At 40.7% G+C, this 21,235-nt stretch overlaps 1 protein-coding gene across 16 annotated transcripts in view; it reads right to left on the bottom strand.

Annotated features, from left to right (window-relative positions):
* The window catches only part of AFF1 (ALF transcription elongation factor 1), a 247,133-nt gene that overhangs the window by 174,907 nt on the left and 50,991 nt on the right, over positions 1 to 21,235 (bottom strand). For all 16 annotated transcript variants that reach the window (XR_010156322.1, XM_054683810.2, XM_063808944.1 and 13 more), the window contains exon 2: positions 15,266 to 15,339. Coding sequence is in view for 15 of the 16 variants with exons in the window: in XM_054683810.2 (XP_054539785.1) it covers positions 15,266 to 15,303 (38 nt within the window). In the remaining variant the exon portion in view is untranslated. The remainder of the gene's footprint in view (positions 1 to 15,265; positions 15,340 to 21,235) is intronic.

The raw sequence follows: 21,235 nt of genomic DNA, 5'->3' as shown, positions 1-21,235 counted from the left end.
GTTGTGGTGAGCAGAGGCTGCACCATTGCACTCCAGCCAGGGCAACAAGAGTGAAACTCCATCTCAAAAAAAAAAAAAAGATGTATAGAACAACCCAGGCAGCTGGGTGCGGTGGCTCACACCTATAATCCCAGCACTTTGGGAGGCCAAGGCAGGCGGATCATGAGGTCAGGAGATTGAGCCCATCTTGGCCAACACCCCATCTCTACTAAAAATAAAAAAAATTAGCTGGATGTGATGGTGCGCACCTGCAATCCCAGCTACTCGGGAGACTGAGGCAGGAGAATGGCTTGAACCCGGGAGGCAGAGATTGCAGTGAGCCAAGATCACACCATTGTACCCTAGCCTGGAGACGGGGCGAGATTCCATCTCAAAAAAAAAAAAAACCTAAAGAACAACCCAGGCATGGTGGTTCATGCCTGTAATCCCAGCACTTTGGGAGGCCGAGGCAGGAGGACTGCTTGAGGCCAGGAGTTCAGAACCAGCTTGGGCAACATGGTGAGATCCCAGGTCTACAAAAAAATTGTACTTAAAAAAAACAAACAAACAAACAAAAAAAACCAGTGTAGTCATGGTGACTCACACCTGTAATCATAGTATTTGGGAGGCCAAGGTGGGAAGATCACTTGAGCCCAGGAGATTGAGGCTGTAGTGAACCGTGATTGTGCAACGCTGCACTCCAGCCTGGACAACAGAGTGAGACACTGTCTCAAAAAAAAAAAAAAAAAAAAAAAAAAAGAAATGAAAAGGTGGTATTTCAGCTGAACCTTAAAGGATGACTAAGATATCAATAGACTGAGGAGCTGGGGAAGGGAGAGAAAACTCATTCCAGGTTGAGAAAACAGTTTCATTATTAACCCTGAGATCATTGGCAAACCACTTAACCCCTTTAAACTTCAAATGGAACTATCTGCCTGACCTACCCTATAAGATCTTTATAAGGTTAAAATACAATACTGGACTAGGAATAAGCTTTTTAAAAAGTTTAAAGCATTAGATGAAAAAGAGTAGATGCACATAGTAACCTACACATAGTAACCTGAATGCAAGCGCTAATGTGAACTCCCTGTGGACTAATCTACCTCCATCCCAGTTCCTTCCTTCCCCCATGGTACCAGTTTTTCTTCCCATCCCCTCTCCCTAGTTCCTAGTTGACACTTTTGACATCAAAGGCTCTCCACAAAGTCTTTGATGAATGAATGAATATTGGATTAAGAACAGAGAACTTCCATTCAAAATCAAACTAACCTGAAGGAAATATATGATTTCTATTTACTTAACCTAAAAGGATAAAAAGTATTATTAAATGAATACCTAGTTTCTTTACACATAGTTATCTATGCTTTTTTTTTTTTTTTTTTTTGAGATGGAGTCTCACTCTGTCACCCAGGCTGGAGTACAGTAGTGTGATCTTGGCTCACTGTAACCTCTGCCTCCCAGGTTCGAGCAGTTCTCGTGCCTCAGCCTCTCAAGTAGCTGGGATTACAGGTGCATGCCAGCACGCCTGGCTAATTTTTGTATTTCCTGAAGAGATGATGTTTCACCATGTTGCCCAGGCTGGTCTCGAACTCCTGGCCTCAAGTGATCCACCCACCTCAGCCTCTCAAAGTGCTGAGTTTTACAGGCATAAGCCACCGTGCTTGGCCTATACTTATCTTCATGTGTATCCTAAACTATATCTTAAAGTAATATTTTAGTAGGAAATATGAAATGAGAATTTTATTGAGAAATTAATTCATAGTGTCACCTACCATTTCAATTTACCCAAACTCTTAATAATATAAGTTCCAGAGTAACAAAAATCAGACTCATCATCACTTGAACCCACAGTTGGCAGGAACACGTAATTACACAGTTCACATACAGTGCCAGGCGCTGGTCCCAGACAATGCTTCAGAGTTGGGTCTCAGAGCATGGGAAGGCTGCTTTCCCTATATTGCCCAATGGAACCCAAACTTTTAAACCTCAGGTGTTTTATGAACATCATGAAGTTCAAATTCTCCACGCCCTAAATGCTGAAATTATCAAAGGCAAGTCAACAGAAAGGGAAGAAAATTAATATTTATTAAATGTCTATTGAGTACCAAGCACTCCATGGGCTTTAAATAAATGTATATATTTAGTCCTCATTATTATCCTTATTTTACAAATGAGAGAACTAGAGTTTGGAGAGGTTAAGAAAATTGCCCAGCATTACCTGTCTCATGGGGATACAATTCAAACCCAGATCTAACTGATTTCAAAGCAAACTCTCTCTTAATTAGGCTGCCTCTCCAGGTGAAAATTTAGTGGCAGGGTCCCAGTGAGCCTGTAAGAAGTGTTCTACTCACCAGAGTCACTACTCCAGGTTGAGGACATGAGACAGAAAAAAAAAAAAAAAAGAAACAGTAACTTTTCCAAATATCCTCCTATCTCAGCTCGTGCATACCCTTTGCTCTCAACTCCCTGGCTTTGTCCTTTACCAGCTATTGAGGAACACGTTTTTAAAAACATGTATTTTAGACAAATAAAATATAGTCTCCACTCTCATTTATTGAATACTCTGTCCTACTGGAAAATTAAACCTCCATTCTTAAAGGACAATTTCATATCTCGTTTACCAAGTGCTCTGCGGGGGACAGTAAGCCTCTGCCGGATGTAGAAAGATAATCTAAAACGAGAACTGCTACAACTTCTAACCGTTGAGAGGTTGATTTATTAACAGGGCAGCCACCTGACATCTGTGCAATGCTGTAACAGACCACAAAGTGCTCTGAGAGAGCACACATCATCTCACCGCGGCGATGAAAAGGGCTCTGAGAGGCAAACTGGGGAGATTCTAATTTAGGATGGGAACCACCTCCATTCCTTAATTTTTTTTTTTTTGGTAACTAATCTTTTCATCTTTTTCCTGCCATATGACTCAGTAGTGACCCCTATCCCATCACCCAGCCCCCACTTCCCACACCCCCACTATGCCCCAGTGCAAAGAAATCAGCTTTGTTCCTTCACTGGAAAAGATGCACGTTTCTCTGACTACTGTAGCCATGCTGAAACTATCTCCCAGGAACAACTTTTTATCTCATTCATGTCAAAAAAAGAAGAGTCAGCTAGAGGGGATCTGTGGCCCAAAACTCAGAGTTTTAAACCAGAGCTCAGAAAGTATATCCCTGCCACCAGCTTCTACAAAGACAAAAAGGGAACAGGGACTTGAGGGTTTAGTGATGGAAGGAAGCTAGCCACTGATGAGTATCTTTCTTTTCCCTTTTTCATCTGTAAAACATAACCTCATAGGGAGTTACGAGATTGAAAGCATGCCTATCAAATACTTAGCACAGGTCTCGTCTGGTCACTGCGCTTATTAAATATTTTCGTGGGTATCTGTACTCATGAAGGCAGGGTTAACTGGTGGTGTCTCCCACATTCTCACCATTCTGCTATCAAAGGGGAATGGAAGGCCTTCAATACTCTCATCTGTAGTTGGAAACATTTCATCTGGAGGATAGCTTGTCTCTGTCAACCATCCAGGGATGCTGTGCTCCTTGCCAGCTGTGACCTCTGCTCCTTTCTCAAGTCTTACAACTTGCTTGGAAGATAGGCTCAGAAGGTGATTACTAAACATGTGGAAAGTCAGTAAACACATTAGAATTCTTGGGTGCCCAGTGCCTTACCAGTTCCACTCAGGTTACAAAGGGCAGTCTCTGACCTCCAGTTGTTTAAAATCTGGTTAGGGCTTGGACTGACTGCAACAGAGGAGCCAAGTGGAAAAACAGCAAGAGATAAGCTTGGTGGGGAGCTGACTACACAACGAGAGTTTACTGAAGGTAGGCCTTAACTGCAAGCTGAATTTAGGCAGCAATTTGCAATCTTAATCCCATAAAATGTTGTAGTATTTTTAGTAGCATTGCTTTCAACACCATAAAGTATGCACATACTTTAGTTTTGGTTAAAGGTTTTGATCATATTCAAAGCCTTGTAACTACACAAATATAAAGAAATAATATCTTTAAACTCTAAAACCACTGCCTTTGGACTTCTTTTACAAAGAGCTAAGAATTTACTTAAAAACGGACCTTTTTCTACACTGCACAGGAATAAAGGAGTTTTCCTCCTGATGTTGGGTGGGAAAAGGAGTAAAGGAGCCCTCAGTCTCCTGAGAGGAGCAGCACTCAGAAATTCTGCCCTGTTCCACTTTACTGTAACAACGCAGTGGAACCCACTGCACTTCAATTCTCAACACACGCAGGATACCTGCTGGGCCGTCCTAGGCACAGCATTTTTCCAGTAGTGTTTGAGATTCAGGGTAAATCCTGGGTAACAGTGGCAGCTCCCTTGTAACCTTAAAAAAGATCTTTTCCAGTGTGAACAGACAAAATTCAAACGAAGAGCAGCCCCATGCTCACCACTAGGAAACCCTGTTTTCCTTTAATTAAAAAAAAACGTAGAGGTCATCCCTCAGCTTTGTTTACAAGTAATGAGTCCAGCAGCCCCCATTTATCACCCCTGGAGATTCTTTTACACTTTGATGTGAAAAGAGTCAGGGCCCATTGTGATTTCAACTACTCCAACAGCAGTCCTTTCATTTGCAAACGAGGCCCTGGCCCCCAAGTTAGAACCAACTGTCAGAAAAAAATTCATTGCCTTTCCTTCCAATTATTTATCAGAGACAGAGAAGAGAAGCTGGCTTTAAGACATCGCTCAAGAAAAGGTTCCCAGCACACCCCTAATGCATTCCTTACCTTCCCTGGTTCTTTCAGCCCAGAATGCCCCTTTCCCAAATTCCACAGCTCACGAAAGCCAACCTCTGCTTTCAAACCATCCCATCTGGAATGACTTTCTCCTTTCAGCTTTACAGAAAACCCAAGTGGCCTAACATTACTTATCGTTTAGGTGTCCCTCCCTTAGGGCAACTCTGCAATTTTCTGCAGAGCAAGGAAAGTACCAGCACTCTGACTTCCCTAACAGACACTCAACCATCCCAACAATGAGTTCAAAAGGCACCCATTTTTTCCCCCATCTCTACCAGTCTCTCACATTGGAAAAAAAAAAAAAATGAGTATTAAGGAACTTTAAAAGGGAGTGAGGCTTTAAAGATTTATTCAACTATTTAAGAAGTGTGAAGTAGTAGACAAAAAGAGGAAGGGACCCAACACAATAAAGAGGTTTCTTTTTTTAATGTAAACTTTTAAAATTAAAAATAACACACATTTTTTAAAGTGTAGAGCTCACATATAAATTTTCACAAAATGATATACTCTTGTAACCAACACCCAGATCAAAACAGAATACCGGCACTCCTGGGCAATTTAACTATTTTAAGCAAAAAGAGTTATCTTGACTCTAACCAAGCTTTTAGTGCTAACTTCCATTCTTCAGGAAATACATGGGATAGGCTGACAGTTTCTCAATCTCAGCACTATTGACATTAGAAACCAGGAAATTATTTGTGGTGGGGGCTGTTCTGTGCATTGTAGATGTTTAATAGCATCCCTGGCCTCTACTCACTAGATTGTGATGACTAAAAATCTCTCTAGACATTGTCAAATGTCCCCTGGAAGAGAGGGAGACAAAACTGTCCTCCGTTGAGAACTACTGCTATATTGAAACAAGTTAAACGCATTAATAGGAAACAAACAAATCCAAGAAGTAGGACATACATGCAACTGTTTCCTTAACTAGTAAATGCTCCCACCCCACAAGTAAATAGAGTAAATGCTGCTCTAGATTAAGACTCAAGAAACAAAACCTAATGCAATATGTGAACTTTGGTTTCCTTGAATCAAGATGAAGACAGTTTTATTATTTATTATTTATTTTATTTTTTTGAGAGAGTCTTACTCTGTCTCCCAGGCTGGAGTGCAGTGGCACAATCTCGGCTCACTGCAACCTCTGCCTCCTGGGTTGAAGTGGTTCGCCTGCCTCAGCCTCCCGAGTAGCTGGGACTACACGCACGTACCACCACACCCGGCTAATTTTTTATTTTCAGTAGAGACGGGGTTTCACCATGTAGGTCAGGCTGGTCTCGAACTCCTGACCCTCAGGTGATTTACCCACCGTGGCCTCCCAAAATGCTGGAATTACAGGCATGAGCCACCGCACCCGGCTAAAAACAATTTTAAAAGACATTTTAAAACAATCTAGAAAGTTTGGGGCCGGGCACGGTGACTCACGCCTGTAATCCCAGCACTTTGGGAGGCTGAGTTGGGCAGATCACTTGAGGTCAGGAGTTTGAGACCAGCCTGGCTAACATGGTGAAACCCCGTTTCTACTAAAAATACAAAAAATTAGCCAGGCATGGTGATGTGCACCTGTAATCTCAGCTACTCGGGAGGCTGAGGCAGAAGAATCGCTTGAACCTGAGAGGTGGAAGTTGCAGTGAGCCCAGATGGCACCACTGCACTCCAGCTTGGGCAACAAGAGTGAAACTCCGTTTCAAAAAAAAAAAAAAAAAAAAAGGAAAAAAAAAAAGAAAAAGAAAAGAGTTTGGAGATAGACTAGGTATTAGACGAATCCAAGATGTTAATTTTATTAGGTGTGAGATGGGTATGTATTTAAGTAGGGAAATGTCCATATATTTTTAGAGATGCACATAAAGTATGAAGAAGTGAAATGGAATTTGCTTTAAAATAGTTCAGCAAAGAAAAAGAGGAAAAAGGATAGTTGTTTGTTTGTTTTTTTAAGTATGGCAAAATCAGGCTAGGCGCAGTGGCTCAGGGCTGGGCATGGTGGCTCACGCCTGTAATCCCAGCACTTTGGGAGGCTGAGGTGGGAGGATCACCTGAGGTCAGGAGTTTGAGACCAGCCTGGCCAACATGGTGAAACCCTGTCTCTATTAAAAATAAAAAATTAGCCAGGTGTGGTGGCATGCACCTGTAGTCCCAGATACTTGGGAGGCTGGGGCAGGAGAATTGCTTGAACCCAAGAGGCAGAGGTTGCAGTGAGCGGAGATCACAACACTGCACTCCAGCCTGGGCAACAGAGTGAGATTCCATCTCAAGAAAAAAGAAAAAAAATTTCCAACCAAAAATGAACTAGTTGCCCCAGCATTCCCCACAGTCTGATTCACATACTCAGCTATGAAGGTCTCTCCAGGCTTTTGCTTTCTCCAGTAAAATTAGGCTACTGATATGAATACCTTATAGAGCATAGAAAACATGACTCAGATTTTGAAATAATGGTTCCCCAGCTTCTGCAAAACAGGAGAAACTGGAACTGAAATTCTCTTCTTCCTAAAGTAGGCTGACTACTATGGCTTCAGAAGAAAAGTACTGTTATAATGGAAGGCCTCCAGAAAGAAAAATGGTTCTTTCCCACATCAAGACAGTATAAAATTAGTATCCCTACAAAGACAATGTTATCCCCAGCAATTCAACTCAGTGTTCATCTTATCTACCACCTGGACCAAGTTTAGCACCTAAAATGATATAATGCCAAATGCCTGGACTAGTGTCCACTATACTGAAGGCACAAAATAATTATTAATATTAATTCATTCTCCTCCAACTCTCAGCCTTAGCAGGGAGTTCAGGGCTAAAGACAGAGAAAAAGTACATGCAAATAAACAAAACTGACCCCGGGCACAATGGCTTGTGAGCTTAAAATAAAGATGACTCCAAACAGAAACCTACCTTAGAGGCAAGCAATTCCTCTCCTAAACATCTGCCCAAAAGAAATAAAAACATATGTGGAACATTGCTCATAAAAACAAAAAAGTGGATACTACCTAAATGTCCATTAACTGATGAATAGTACAAAGATGGCACATCTATGCAATGGAATATTATTTAGCAATAAAAAGGACTGAAAAACTGATACATGCTGTAATATGGATGAATCTTGAAAACTTTATCCTAAGAAGCCAGTCACAAAAATTAACATATTGTATGATTGCACTTATATAAAATGTCCAGAATAGGCAAAATTATTGAGGATTAATAGTTACCTGGGGCTGGGAATGAAAATGGGATTAACTGTAAACAGGTAGTTCCATCTAGATGAAAATGTTCTAAAGCTGGATTGTAGTAATGGTTGCACAACTCAGTAAAGTTACTAAAAATTAAACTGTATACTTAAAATAGCATGTAAATTACACCTCAATAAAGTTACTTCTGTTGTTTTCTAAGATGACTATGCCACTTGTAGAAGAGTAAATACTATGTAGCAGTGTCTTCTTATATGCAAAATTTAGCTTTCCTTTTGGGAAATAACTAATTCCAAAAAAATATTTCCTCAGTTCTCAGGTAAGTCTGAATCTAAACTCTTCTAAACCCATCAAACTGAGTAACTCATCTCAAACTACATATGACAATGACACATACTTATCAGTTAGCAATCATTTTCTAAAATGAGGGAAAACAAGGTGTTTTGTATAAGAAATATTATTGCACTTGTAAATCAGGCCAGAAACTAGTTCACCTTATTTCCTCATTTCACAATTCCAGGTGTGCACTATTTACAATGCCCAGGCCAATCACTATTTCAGGAAAACATGGCCTACAGCCATTAAACTCTCTAGTAAGCATCTAGAAGTTTGGTCCTTGATTTACTTGCATAAAGAAGATCTGTCCATATAATAGGTGTTAATCTGTTGAACACCTTGTAGCTTCCTCAATAATTGAGAATTCTTCTCAATTAGGAGAGTTAAACATCAATTCAAACTCGAAAAGGAGAGCTTCCAGGGGCTACAGTATTCCATCCTATATGATGCAAGGTTAACAAAATCCAATCCCCTCAAATCTTCCCAAAAACTGAAAAGCATCTCAGCAAATCTCCTAAAACACTTCAGTACCCACTCTGAATGGCAGAAGACAATAAAATCATGTCCCACCCATTTGGTGGTATAGCCTGAAATGACATTTACTTCATTCTTATGGTTTACTTTAACATGTTTTCCCCCTGTCCTCAAGTAAAAAATTTCCCAGAATATATCCCAACTTTACTCTCTGGCTTCGGTTACCTGGGCCCAATTTCAGAAGAATGTAATTTAGCACACACTTTGTAAAAATTAATTTTAGTTTCAAGATTCCAAGGAGAAAATGAGACATTTCAAGCAGTTGATACAAAAGAGTAAGAAGGGGAACATGTTAGTGAAATGGCAAAAAGGCACATTCTCTCTTTCAATAAGGAAAAAGAAATTAGAAAGTCCAAGCAAAGCAAAAGCACTATTCAAAGATGAAGCAATTTAAAATTTGACATTTGAACAATTTATTCAGTTAATGATAGTTCATTGGTCCTAATCAATATGAACATTCTGTTCAAGTGGTATTTGAGTTGATGCTGGAGGAGAAATAAAATCCTAGACACGATTTTCCTTCTCAATCAAAACAATGTAAATAATGCTTATTGGTTTTTCCACTTTCATTGTCATTTTAAAGACAAAGCTTGCAAGGGCACAAATAATCATAAAATAAAATAGGCTATTAATCTGGAAATCTGGATAACTTAAAACCAAAAGCAGAAAGTATAGCTGGAGGGTAGATGACAGTCACGAGGTGGAACAAAAAGTAAGGATAATTACATTATCATCTTAGACCATGAGAAGTTGATGGGAAAAGAATGTAAAAGGTAAAGTGATTACATAAGTAATATACTAATATAAAATATATGATAAAGATATTTAAATATATTGAACAGAAGAAATAAAAATACAGCATGGGCTTGAACTGCACAAGTCCATTGACGTGGATTTTCTTCTGCTTCAGAGACACAAAGACTTTCCTCTTTCACTCAGCATAAAGAGGATGAGAATGAAGACCTTTATGATGATCCACTTCCATTTAATGAACAGTAAATACATTTTATCTTAAGATTTTTTTGAGACAGGGTCTTGCTCTGTCACCCAGGCTGGAGTGCAGTGGTGCAATCTTGGCTCACCACAGCCTTGACCTCCCAGGCTCAAGCAATCCTCCCACCTCAGGCCTTTACCCCACCTGGACCCCTGTCAGTAGCTGGGACTACAGGTGGCTAATTTTTGTATTTTTTGTAGAGACAGGGTTTAATCACGTTGCCCAGGCTGGTCTCGAATGAATTCCTGGACTCAAGCAGTCTGCCCACCTCAGCCTCTCAAAGTGCTGGGATTACAGGCATGAGCCACCATGCCTAGAAATGATTTTAATAACATTTTCTTTTCTCTAGCTTACTTTATTGTAAGAATACACTACTTAATACATATCAAAATATGTGTTAATCAGCTGTTTATGTTATTCATAAGGCTTCCAGTCAACTGTAGGCTAATTAGTAGTTAAGCTTTTAGGGAGCCAAAAGTCATGTAGATTTTTTACCCCTAAACCTCACAGTGTTTGAAGGTTAACTAATACAAACATCAAAATGAATGGAAACTTTATAAAGGAGTATATGCTATATGATTATATTTAAATCAAATTGAAAAGCAGACAAAACAAATGCAGGGTGTTACAAGTCAGAACAGTGATGACTTTTAAGGGAGGTAGTAGCTGAAAGGGGAAAGGAGAGGAGTTCTAGACAGCTGGTCTTGATCTGTTACACAAGTGTGTTCACTTTATGAAAATGCACTGAACTAGGCCGGGCACGGTGGCTCACGCCTGTAATCCCAGCACTTTGAGAGGCCGAGGCAGGTAGATCACCTAAGGTCAGGAGTTTGAGCCCAGCCTGGCCAACATGGTGAAACCCCGTCTCTACTAAAAACGTACAAAAATTAGCTGGGCGTGGTGGTGCGCCAGCTACTCGGGAGGCTGAAGCAGGAGAATCGCTTGAACCCAGGAGATGGAGGTTCCAGCGAGCCGAGATCGCGCCATTGCATTCCAGCCTGGGCGACAAGAGCAAAACTCCATCTCAAAAAAAAAAAGAAAAAAGAAAAGAAAATGCACTAAACTGTACTAATAATGTCTGCCTTTTTCAGTCTGTTAGACTCCAATAACAATTTTTAGAAAGAACTATTAAAAAGGGGGACGGAAGGAAGGTGAAGAAATATAAGTGAGCTCAAATTCAACAGTGTCAAGTGCCGACAAATCTGGAAGTCACAGAATAAGCTTATTATTTGTAAGAACTAAAACATTGTCTTTGCACATTACATTAATATTCTGTCCACGCTTATGACTTTTGATAGCCCTGAGCAAAGTAAGGGTTCACGTTCAGACTTCAATTTAGTTTGAATGATTAGAGCTGTGTACTCAATACACATCTGTTTCCTTTGCAAATATATCCTAGTCCTGGACCAGTTCCACATGAATTTAATGTTTTTTTCTGGGCAAATAAAAGATTAAATACCTATCATGATTAAACATTTAAACAAGTGAGCTACTGGTGTGTATTAAAAATAGAGCTTTTTAAAGGATATCCCCAAACTTACCACTTGTACTAGGTACTAAAATTAAAAGGAGCATATTGAGGTGAGGAGCTAGAAATTATGATAAAAGTAACAAATAATAAAAACAGCTCTGTAATTGCTAGAATGTTACTATAAGGGGCAGTTACCCATCCAAACTTAATAACTAGCAAAACAAAAAAAATATGTCACAGAATATAAAGTATCTTTTTTCTTTTTGCTGCGCGCCATGGCTCACGCCTGTAATCCTAGCACTTTGGGAGGCTGAAGGCGGGGGTGGGTGGTGGGGGTGGGGGGGAACACAAGGTCAGGAGTTTGAGACCAGCCTGGACAATATGGTGAAACCACATCTCTACTGAAAATAAATAAATAAATAAATACAAAATACAAAAAGTAGCCGGGCGTGGTGGTGGGTGCCTGTAGTGCCAGCTACTCAGGAGGCTGAGGCAGGAGAAACGCTTGAACCCGGGAGGCAGAGGGGCCAAGATCACGCCACTGCACTCCAGCCTGAGCGACAGAGTGAGACTCCATCTCAAAAAAAAAAAAAAAAAGTTGTTTTTTTGTTTTTTTTACTTTAAGTCCTGGGATACATGTGCAGAACATGCAGGTTTGTTAAACACACGTGCAGAACATGCAGGTTTGTTACATACATGTGCAGAACATGCACGTTGTATACACATGCCGTGGCGGCTTGCTGTACCTATCAACCCATTATTTAGGTTTTAAGCTAAAACATCTTTTTAATCATGCCAATGATAATACTTTTACCTACTATAATTGATTCATCTACCAGAAATAACACAGGAACCAACATCAATAACTAAACCTTTTTGAAAAATCACCTCCACGAAAATCTTACAATTAAAATTTAAAATTACTTCAGCTCCTTAAATTTTCACCAGTCTGATATCTACATTCTTATAGGAAGACGTTTTAATAGCCTACAGTAGTCAACTCTAACTGATGAATTCCAAGGGATTCCAATCAAAATGCCAATCATAAATTTTCTAGAAAATGATGAATGACTTCAGAATACACTGAGAAGCATGAGAATGAATAGCTATGAAAATTCTAAAAACAAGAATTACAAAGAATCTGCCTCAATATTATGACATATAAAGATACAGTGAAACAATATGCCACAGTTGCCAAAAGACACATCAATGGAGCAAAAGACAGCCCAACAACAGACCCAAGACTGTGATAAAATTTAGACATAGCATTTGTATCTGTGGAGAAAAGACAGGTGATTTAATAAAAAATGATGAAACAATTGTCTAGCTTTTTGCTTTAAAAAAAAAAAAAAAGATTCCCAGCCAGATGTGGTGGCCCACGCCTGTAATCCCAGCACTTTGGGAGGCCAAGGTGGGCAGATCATGAGGTCAAGAGATCGAGACCATCCTGGCCAACATGGTGAAACCCGTCTCTACTAAAAATACAAAAATTAGCTGGGCATGGTGTACCTGTAGTCCCAGCTACTCAGGAGGCTGAGGCAGGAGAATTGCTTGAACCTGGAGGTGGAGGTTGTAGTGAGCCAAGATCATGCCACTGCACTTCAGCCTGGTGACAGAGCGAGACTCCGTCTCAAAAAAAAAAAAAAGAAAAAGAAAAAGAAAAAAAAGTTCCCTAACATCCCCCATCTTTACCTTTTCCTATTAATATGAAATGTACAATATATATTCAAGTTAACTACATGTCGATCAAAATACTAAAAAGTCAAAGATGTAAAATGGGTTGCAAGTTAAGAGGGTCAAGCAGCTAACTAAATGTGTGAATCTGGCTGTGCAGAGAACTGTAACGAATTGAAAAGCGTCAGTGCTTTCTCAATTTTTTTTGTGTGTGACATCAAGTCTCTGGGGCAAACGGACAAAGCAGATGATGTCTGCAGGAGGAAATTAGATAGGAGCTCTGGCTGACCTTTAGGCTGGGGGGCGGGGAATCAACATCGTGGCACACCTGAAAAGCATTTGATGGCACACCAATTGGGAAGTTCTGAATTAGAAAGCCTGTGTTCTGCTTAAAAGAGCCGAAGCTATTCAATTCTTTCTGAGCATTGCTATATGGCAATGCAAGCCCAGGGTTGCTAAATCTTACATTTTTCATGAGAAGATAGAAGATTGTTATGTAAAAAACACTGGCAGATAATTTCTTTCAGAATTCTGTGACAGGCTAACCAAAACCCATATGTTGACCAGATCTGTCCCACAGTCCACCAGCTTACAAGTTCTGATTTAAATGCAAAAATGAAATCGTACAAGTGCCAGCAAAGAACACATGACATTATTTTCACAATCTTGGAGGAGGAAAGACCTTTCTAAGCACAATCAAGCCAGAACCCATAAAGGACAAGACATTTAACTACATAAAAATGTAAAACGTATGTGTAAACCCAACATTATGAATAAACCTAAAGACAAATGACAACAGCTTTCCCCCAGGCTCTAGCAGAATGTGAACTGCAGCAGCCGGGGTCAACTAACTGTCTTCCCTTTGGTGAGGGGAGAGAGTAAACCAAGTTTAGCAGCCCCACAATGATGACCAGGAATTGAATAATTTCCTAAATGAACCAGAAAGGGGGAGAAGTAGGAGAACATTTGGGATGGTCCACAATTGCAGGCACCATCATCTATTCTGTTACATTATAAATAAGTCTGAGTCTACATTTCTTATAATGTTTTTATTTTTTAGACTAGTAAAATGCAGTAGCAAGAAGGGGGGAAAAGAATTCTATTATAAATAGAAATTATGGCTGGGCACAGCGGCTCACGCCTGTAATCCCAGCACTTTGGGAGGCCAAGGCAGGTGGATCACCTGAGGTTAGGAATTCGGGGCCAGCCTGCCAACATGGTGAAACCCCGTCTCTACCAAAAATTAGCCAGGTGTGGGGGCATGCGCCTGTAGTCCCAGCTAATTGGGAGGCTGAGGCAGGGGAATCCCTTGAACCCGGGAGGCGGAGGTTGCAGTAAGCCAAGATCATGGCACTGCACTCCAGCCTGGGCAACAAGAGCGAAACTTTGTCTTAAAAAAAAAAAAAAAATTAATAAATAGAAATTATGATAAAAGTAACAATAAAAACAACTCTGCAATTGCTAGAATGTTACTACAAGGGGTAGTAGTAACATTTAAAAACATTTAATACATTTTTGGAGTGGCGCAGAGGCTCACGCCTGTAATTCCAGCACTTTGGGAGGCCGAGGCAGGGGGATCACCTGAGGTCAGGGGTTAGAGACCAGCCTGGTCAACATGGTGAATCCCAGATACTTGGGAGGCTGAGGCAGAATCGCTTGAACCTGGGAGGTGGAGGCTGCAGTGAACTGAGGTCACACCACTGCACTCCAGCCTGGGCAACAGACTGAGACTCCATCTCAAAAAAAAAAAAAAAAAAATTATATTTTTGAATAGCTAATACTTTAAATAAAAACTAATCAGTGATAACAATTCTTTCTGAAAGTCAAATGAGTTATTACTTAAAACTGCTTCAAAATGTTAATATGATCCCCTCAATCAACACTGATCAATTACTATATGCAAGAAAGCACTAAATTGTGTGTGCAGAGTTGGAGGGAGAGATGTGAAAGGGGCAAAATACAAATATGAAGGAATTCCCTCCTTCACAGCTTTCAGGATGAGATGGATTTGTTTATTTATTTCAAGCACAGGCTGAACATGTGTATGCTTTCCCCAAATCAGTGCAATCTTGTTATCTTGAACACAGCATTAGAATGCTGATTTAATCATTTAAATTAACATCCACATTTTAAAAAAAAATGAGTTAACAGACTCAGCGATTGCTAGATTTAAAAGAAAATATGTAGCCAGTCCAACAAGTTTGACTTCATGTAGAGAAAACTGAAAATTTCAAACATTTTCTTGCACCCGTGAGTTCTTACGTTGCAAAATTGAAAAAGACCAAACTTATTCATTGAAAAGTAGATTATAAAATTAAATATCAGCATGTCTTTGAATCATAGATTCTATGCTTACCTGTTGCCACTGCTGTTGACTCTTTCTGTAAATGCCATTGTTTCCAGTCAATGCAAAGTGGCTAGTCTGTTCATCTGAAAGAGAAACAAAGAGTAGCCTGTGAACATTAGCCTGTGAGTAAATTCAGGGATACGCATGACCTGTAAGAAGCTTTATTGGAGACAGAATTCCAAGTTCTCATTTGAATTAGAAAATGGTTCTCCAATTCCCAAGTTGTATGAACAAACTATCTAGTATATATCAAAGGCCAATTGCACTTTTAACTGTGAGGCTGCTTCTCAAAGCCATTTCAGCAAGAAAACAATGTGCACAAGTTTACCATAAGGAGGAGGGGGAGGAGAAAAGGAAATACCATTCCCCTGGTGCCTACTTTGTGCCAAGCATTGTGTTAAATATAAATAAGCCCTTTTAAAAATGGCATTTCATTAATACATTACAATAAAGTTGCAAGGCAGATACTAATATCCCATTTTATAGTTAAGAAAATGGAGACTCAAACACACACACAAAAAAAACAACCAAGAAATGTAGACTTAGTTTTAAGTAATTTGCCTAAGGTCACAGGTTGTGTCAGCATCCTCACTAGAATTAAAAGGAAGAAAAGGTAAGAGTGTCAACCATGCAAGAGAAAGGAAATCAACAGGTCATTCTCACATAAGAATGCAACACTTAACAAGAAAAGTGGGTCCCAGTGACAATCAATCTTAAGATTTTACTTCCACTCATTAAAGGTACTTAATCAAAACAAAAAAAAAACAAACAAAAACCCAAATAAAACAACTACTGAGCATTCTTTCAAAACAAGACTGAATTTGGGGGAAAAATTATTATCCAATCTGGGCAGATAGTCTTGGTACTATCTTGGGTAACTCTGGAAACAACCTCTCTTTATGGTTAACACTGTCTACAGCTGTTTCCTTTTCCCTCTCTAGTGAGTATTTATAAATTGACTACACTTATCCTAACTTGCATTAAATAGTTTGTTTTACTTTTCAAACATCCTTAAGGCAAAGAAAGGTATGTTACTAAATTATCTTAGTACAGACTTGACAAACCATTTGATACAAATGGAAACACACATTAAATCTGTAATCATTTTAACTTGCCTCTGTTTAAGAGGCTGTTACAACTTTGGCTGAGGTTGAAACACTGAATATAGTCCTTCACAGCTCTATTCTTACTCCCGATAAGGTCTTTTATCTCCCTCTCCATGAAATTTAAATTGCTGACTTGCTAACTACATGTTTCCATACTAGCAGACATAATTTGCCACTCTTTCTCCTCTCTCAAAAGATTGCAGCATGGATGTTAAAATATTCTAGTTAAACTCACACTAGCAGAGATCTACTTTTCAGGGTCAAACATGTGTCACTCTTCTGACCAGCAATAGTGGCCCCCTAGGCAAGTTTTCTCAATTCTCCAACTCAATCCCCACTAGTCTCCCTTCCCTTCCCTCACCACTTACTATCGCTTTCTCCTTTTTCTCTTTCTCTGCATCGGTAGCTCTACCCCTGCCTTTGCTGCTCACACTTTCTCTCTCTTGACTTGCAGGGCTGGCACACAGTAAGTGATCAATAAAACACTATTGTATTCCTGTTGGCATTATTCTTCATAACACTTCTGTAGAGGCATCTGAAGAGTCCCTGATGGCAGTTCCCCACATGACCCTCCCAGTGAAGATGCTCAACCTGCTTGCAACCCAATAGCACCCACTCCTAGGGCTCTTTGCTGGAGAGTGATAACAGGAGAAATGGAGACAGGTTGGGCTGTTGGGTGGCTATCAATCTGAGAGGGGTCCTGAGTTCACTTGTTTGTTCACTGACTGACAGAACCAACAAATGTATCCTGAGCATCTGCTGTAAGCCAGGTACTAAGAATAAAGAGAGTGGGCCGGGTGTGCACCTGTAATCCCAGCACTTTGGGAGGCCAGGGTTGGCTGAATGCTTGAGCTCAGGAGTTCAAGACCAGCCTGGGCAACATGACAAGACCCGTCTCTGCTAAATATAAAAATAAATAGCCAGGTGTGGAGGTGCATGCCTGTGGTCCCAGCTACTCTACTTAAGAGGCTGAGGTGGGAGGACTGCTTGAGTAGGGATGCAGGTGGGGGTGGGTGGGGGGTGGGGGTGATGTAGGTTGCAGTGAGCTGAAATTGCACCACTGCCCTCCAGCCTGGGTAACACAGCAAGGCCCTGCCTCAAAAAACAAAAAAATAAATATAGTGAAGAAAAGACTCTTGCTACCATTGAGCTTACATATTACAGAAGGTAAGCAAAGACACATTCAGTAAAATATATAGATGTTAGAAAAGCAAAATGGGAGTGCAGAGAGGAATCAAGGTAGGGTACTGCGGTTCTACGTAGGGTGGTCAGAGAACACAACATTTGAGCAAAGACTTAAAGTGAGGAGCAAGCCATAGAGATCTGTAGTGAAAAAGGGTCCTCGGGACTGATAAGTAGAAGACTGAAGGAGTGAGCAACCCCCCAGGTCTCACCGCTCAGGAGCACTACAGATTCTTGGGTAGGTAAATGGGGTTCAAAGTGAGATAGACCACAGCTCCTGAGGAATCGAGCCCCTGGACACACCCAGGGACCTATCTGTGCAACGAAAACCCTTAACTTTGCTAGGAGGCTTGATCTTTCCCCACAGAAGGAGAGAGGGGCAGGAAGACTGCATCATTAGATTACTAACTGATATCTCAGTTGTGTCTCACAAAAAAGACCAAAGTCAGCCTAAGCAAGGCTGCTGAGGGTGATGTGTGATTTCCACAGCTGTATGAAGAGCCCAGATATACGCTACAATACGTTATGAATGTTAGGTTATGTTAGGTTCGAATGCTGGCCTATTATAGTCAGGAAATTATTATTCTAAACCACCACTAAGAAAGGAATTTAGTGTATGCTTCAATTTAGGAATTCTCCTTTAAGGAATCATTCCTTAAAATACAGTCACATGTGTACAAGAAGGCATATGCAATAAAATATTGTTTGTAAGAGTAAGAAAACTGATAACCTAATACATATCATTAAAAAATGGCTAATTATGATACATCATAATGAGATGCCTTAAAACATCAAAAAGAAACACATGGGTTAATCTAAGCAAGATCTAAATAAAATGTACAATGTGAGCCAATTTTTTGTTTAATGCTTTAAGTTTATGCATACACACAAAGTTTGGAATAGCATATACCAAACTGTTAATAGTAGCTTTCTGGAAAGGGAAGAGATTTGGTGAAGAGGCCAGAGCAGGAGATTTAAAAGGGCATTTTCACCTTTTATTCTGTTATGCTATCAATCTTTCAATATAATCCTCCATGGGCCAAGCATGGTGGCTCATGCCTGTAATCCCAACACTTTGGGAGGCCGAGGTAGAAGGACTGCTTAAGTTCAAGATCAGCCCTGGCAACACAGTGACACCTTGTCTCTACAAAAATAGAAAAATTAGCTGGGCATGGTGGCACATGCCTGTAGTCCTAGCTACTGAGGAGGCTGAGGCAGGAGGATTGGTTGAGCCCAGGAAGGAGGAAGCTGCAGTGAACTGTGATCTTGCCACTGCACTGCAGCCTGGGTAACAGAGACCTTGTCTTAAAAAAAAAAAAAAAAAAAAAAAATTGGGAAAGGCTGGGCAAGGTGGCACATGTCTGTGGTCCCAGCTACTCAAAAGGCTAAGGTGAGAGGGTAGCTTGAACCCAGGAGGTGGAGGCTACAGTGAGCTGTGATCACACCACTGCACTTCAGCCTGTGTGAAAAAACAAGGCCCTGCCTCAAAAAAAAAAAAAAAAGGAAAAGAAAATAAGGAAGATACTAACTTGGCTCTATTTAAAAACAGAGTAGTGCTGTACAGCAGAAAGCAGCTAGGCTCAAGTGAGCTGCATGATCACCTTGGACAAGTTAAGCTCTATCAGCCTCCATGCCCCTATGTGTAAAACAGAGACCTTCCTACCTTCCAGAGTAACTGAGAAGCATATATTATATCACCTAGCTAAAATACCTAGCACACTGACACATGGTAGCAGCTATATCCACACTAAATTTTATGTGAATGATGCAAACTTTATTTCATTTTGGAATGTTCCATGGCAGGAATGTACATTACTATCTAAGTGACCCTTCTATAGTCCTCCCTCTCTTGCTTACCAAATTTATTCAGAAATTAAAATGTCATGTGTATCAAACTGCTTTTCTTCCTCAAATAAACAATTCATAATTCAAGAGTGTGTATACACATACATGTGTGAGTATATACACATATATGTAAGTTTTATGGACACTCACACCACATACATACATAAATAGAAAAAAAGGGAGAAGATGAATATAAAAAGTGACTCAAGATGTTTTCAAATATTCTGTTCACTTAGGTCATTAAGTGCTTCCAAACCTAGTACACTCTGGGGAACCTACTCTCAAGAGTCTTTACCACATGCTGGTAAAAGACCTGCTTTGCAACTAGCTATAAGACCTCGAGGCTGGGCGCCGTGGCTCACATCTGTAATCCCAGCACTTTGGGAGGCCGAGGCGGGCAAATCACGAGGTCAGGAAATCAAGACCAACCTGGTTAACATGGTGAAACCCCATCTCTACTAAAAATACAAAAAAAATTAGCCGAGCGTGATGGCGCGTGCCTGAGGCAGGAGAATGGCATGAACCTGGGAGATGGAGCTTGCAGTGAGCTGAGATCGCGCCACTGCACTCCAGCCTGGGCGACAGAACAAGACTCTGTCCAAAAAAAAAAAACCTCGAGAAAATTATTCTTCTTAAGGCCTCAGCTTTCTCATCAGTAATACAGGGGCTTCATGGGATTGTCATCGGGGACATAATGTTTGTAAAAGTTTTAGCACAATGACTGGCTCATGGTAAACATTCAATAAATGATAGTGGTTGTTCTAGTTATTTTTTTGGCTGGCCAAACCATGTGCTGGGGCAATTCCGCACACTAGGGAAGACATTTTTTTTTTTTTTACAGGGTCTTGCTCTGTCACCCAGGCTGGAGTGCAGTGGCACAGTCATGGCTCACTGCAACCTCCACCTTCTGGGCTCAAGTAAACCTCCCACCTCAGCCTTCAGAGTAACTGGGACTACAGATGTGTGCCACCATGCCTGGCTTATTTCATTTTATTATTTTTTTTTATTTTGGGTAGAGTTTCATTCTTGTTGCCCAGGCTGGAGTGCAATGGCAGGATCTTGGCTCACCACAACCTCCGCTTCAGGGTTCAAGCGATTCTCCTGCCTCAGCCTCCCGAGTAGCTGGGATTACAGGCATGCACCACCACGCCTGGCTAATTTTTTTGTATTTTTAGTAGAGACGGGGTTTCTCCATGTTGGTCAGGCTGGTCTCAAACTCCCGACCTCAGGTGATCTGCCCACCTCAGCCTCCCAAAGTGCTGGGATTACAGGCATGAGCCACTGCACCCGGCTAATTTTTGTATTTTTTGTAGAGACAGGAGTTTGCCATGTTGCCCAGGCTGGTCCCGAAAATGCTGGTATCACAGGTGTGAGCGACTGAGCCCAGCCTGGGAACTTTTCAACTGGACAAACAGAGCAAGCAGCTCCCCAGTCCCCGGACCACAATCTAGTTTCCAAAGGAGAATATGAGAAAAATTACTCTGTTCAGAGGCCTGTAGGCTAGTTAGTCCCTCGTCAACTATACTTCTCCTTTACCCAGGAATAACAGTCTCTTGGTAACAGGCAATGTGTTAGGGATAAGTCATGGGACATACATTCTGTTTTAGTCTGATTCTCTAGAACTCTACCCCTAGTAGAGAGATCTACCCCTGGGAGAGATCATAATCTCCCAGGACCCTAAACTGACCTGATCATCTACAGTTCCTCTAGGCTCTCCAATACACATGGACCTCACAAGCTCAGAAATCCATAAAGGAATACAATTTCCCCAACTATCTCTTCTACACTTTGAAGTTTTGTTCAATGGGGTTCTGGTGCTACGCTACACTCAAGTACACATCCCACA

This window comes from Pan troglodytes, chromosome 3 (assembly GCF_028858775.2).
Source record: "Pan troglodytes isolate AG18354 chromosome 3, NHGRI_mPanTro3-v2.0_pri, whole genome shotgun sequence".
Taxonomy (NCBI): Eukaryota; Metazoa; Chordata; class Mammalia; order Primates; family Hominidae; genus Pan; species Pan troglodytes.
Note: the sequence above shows the minus strand (reverse complement) of the source record. Positions and strands in the feature narration are given on the sequence as shown.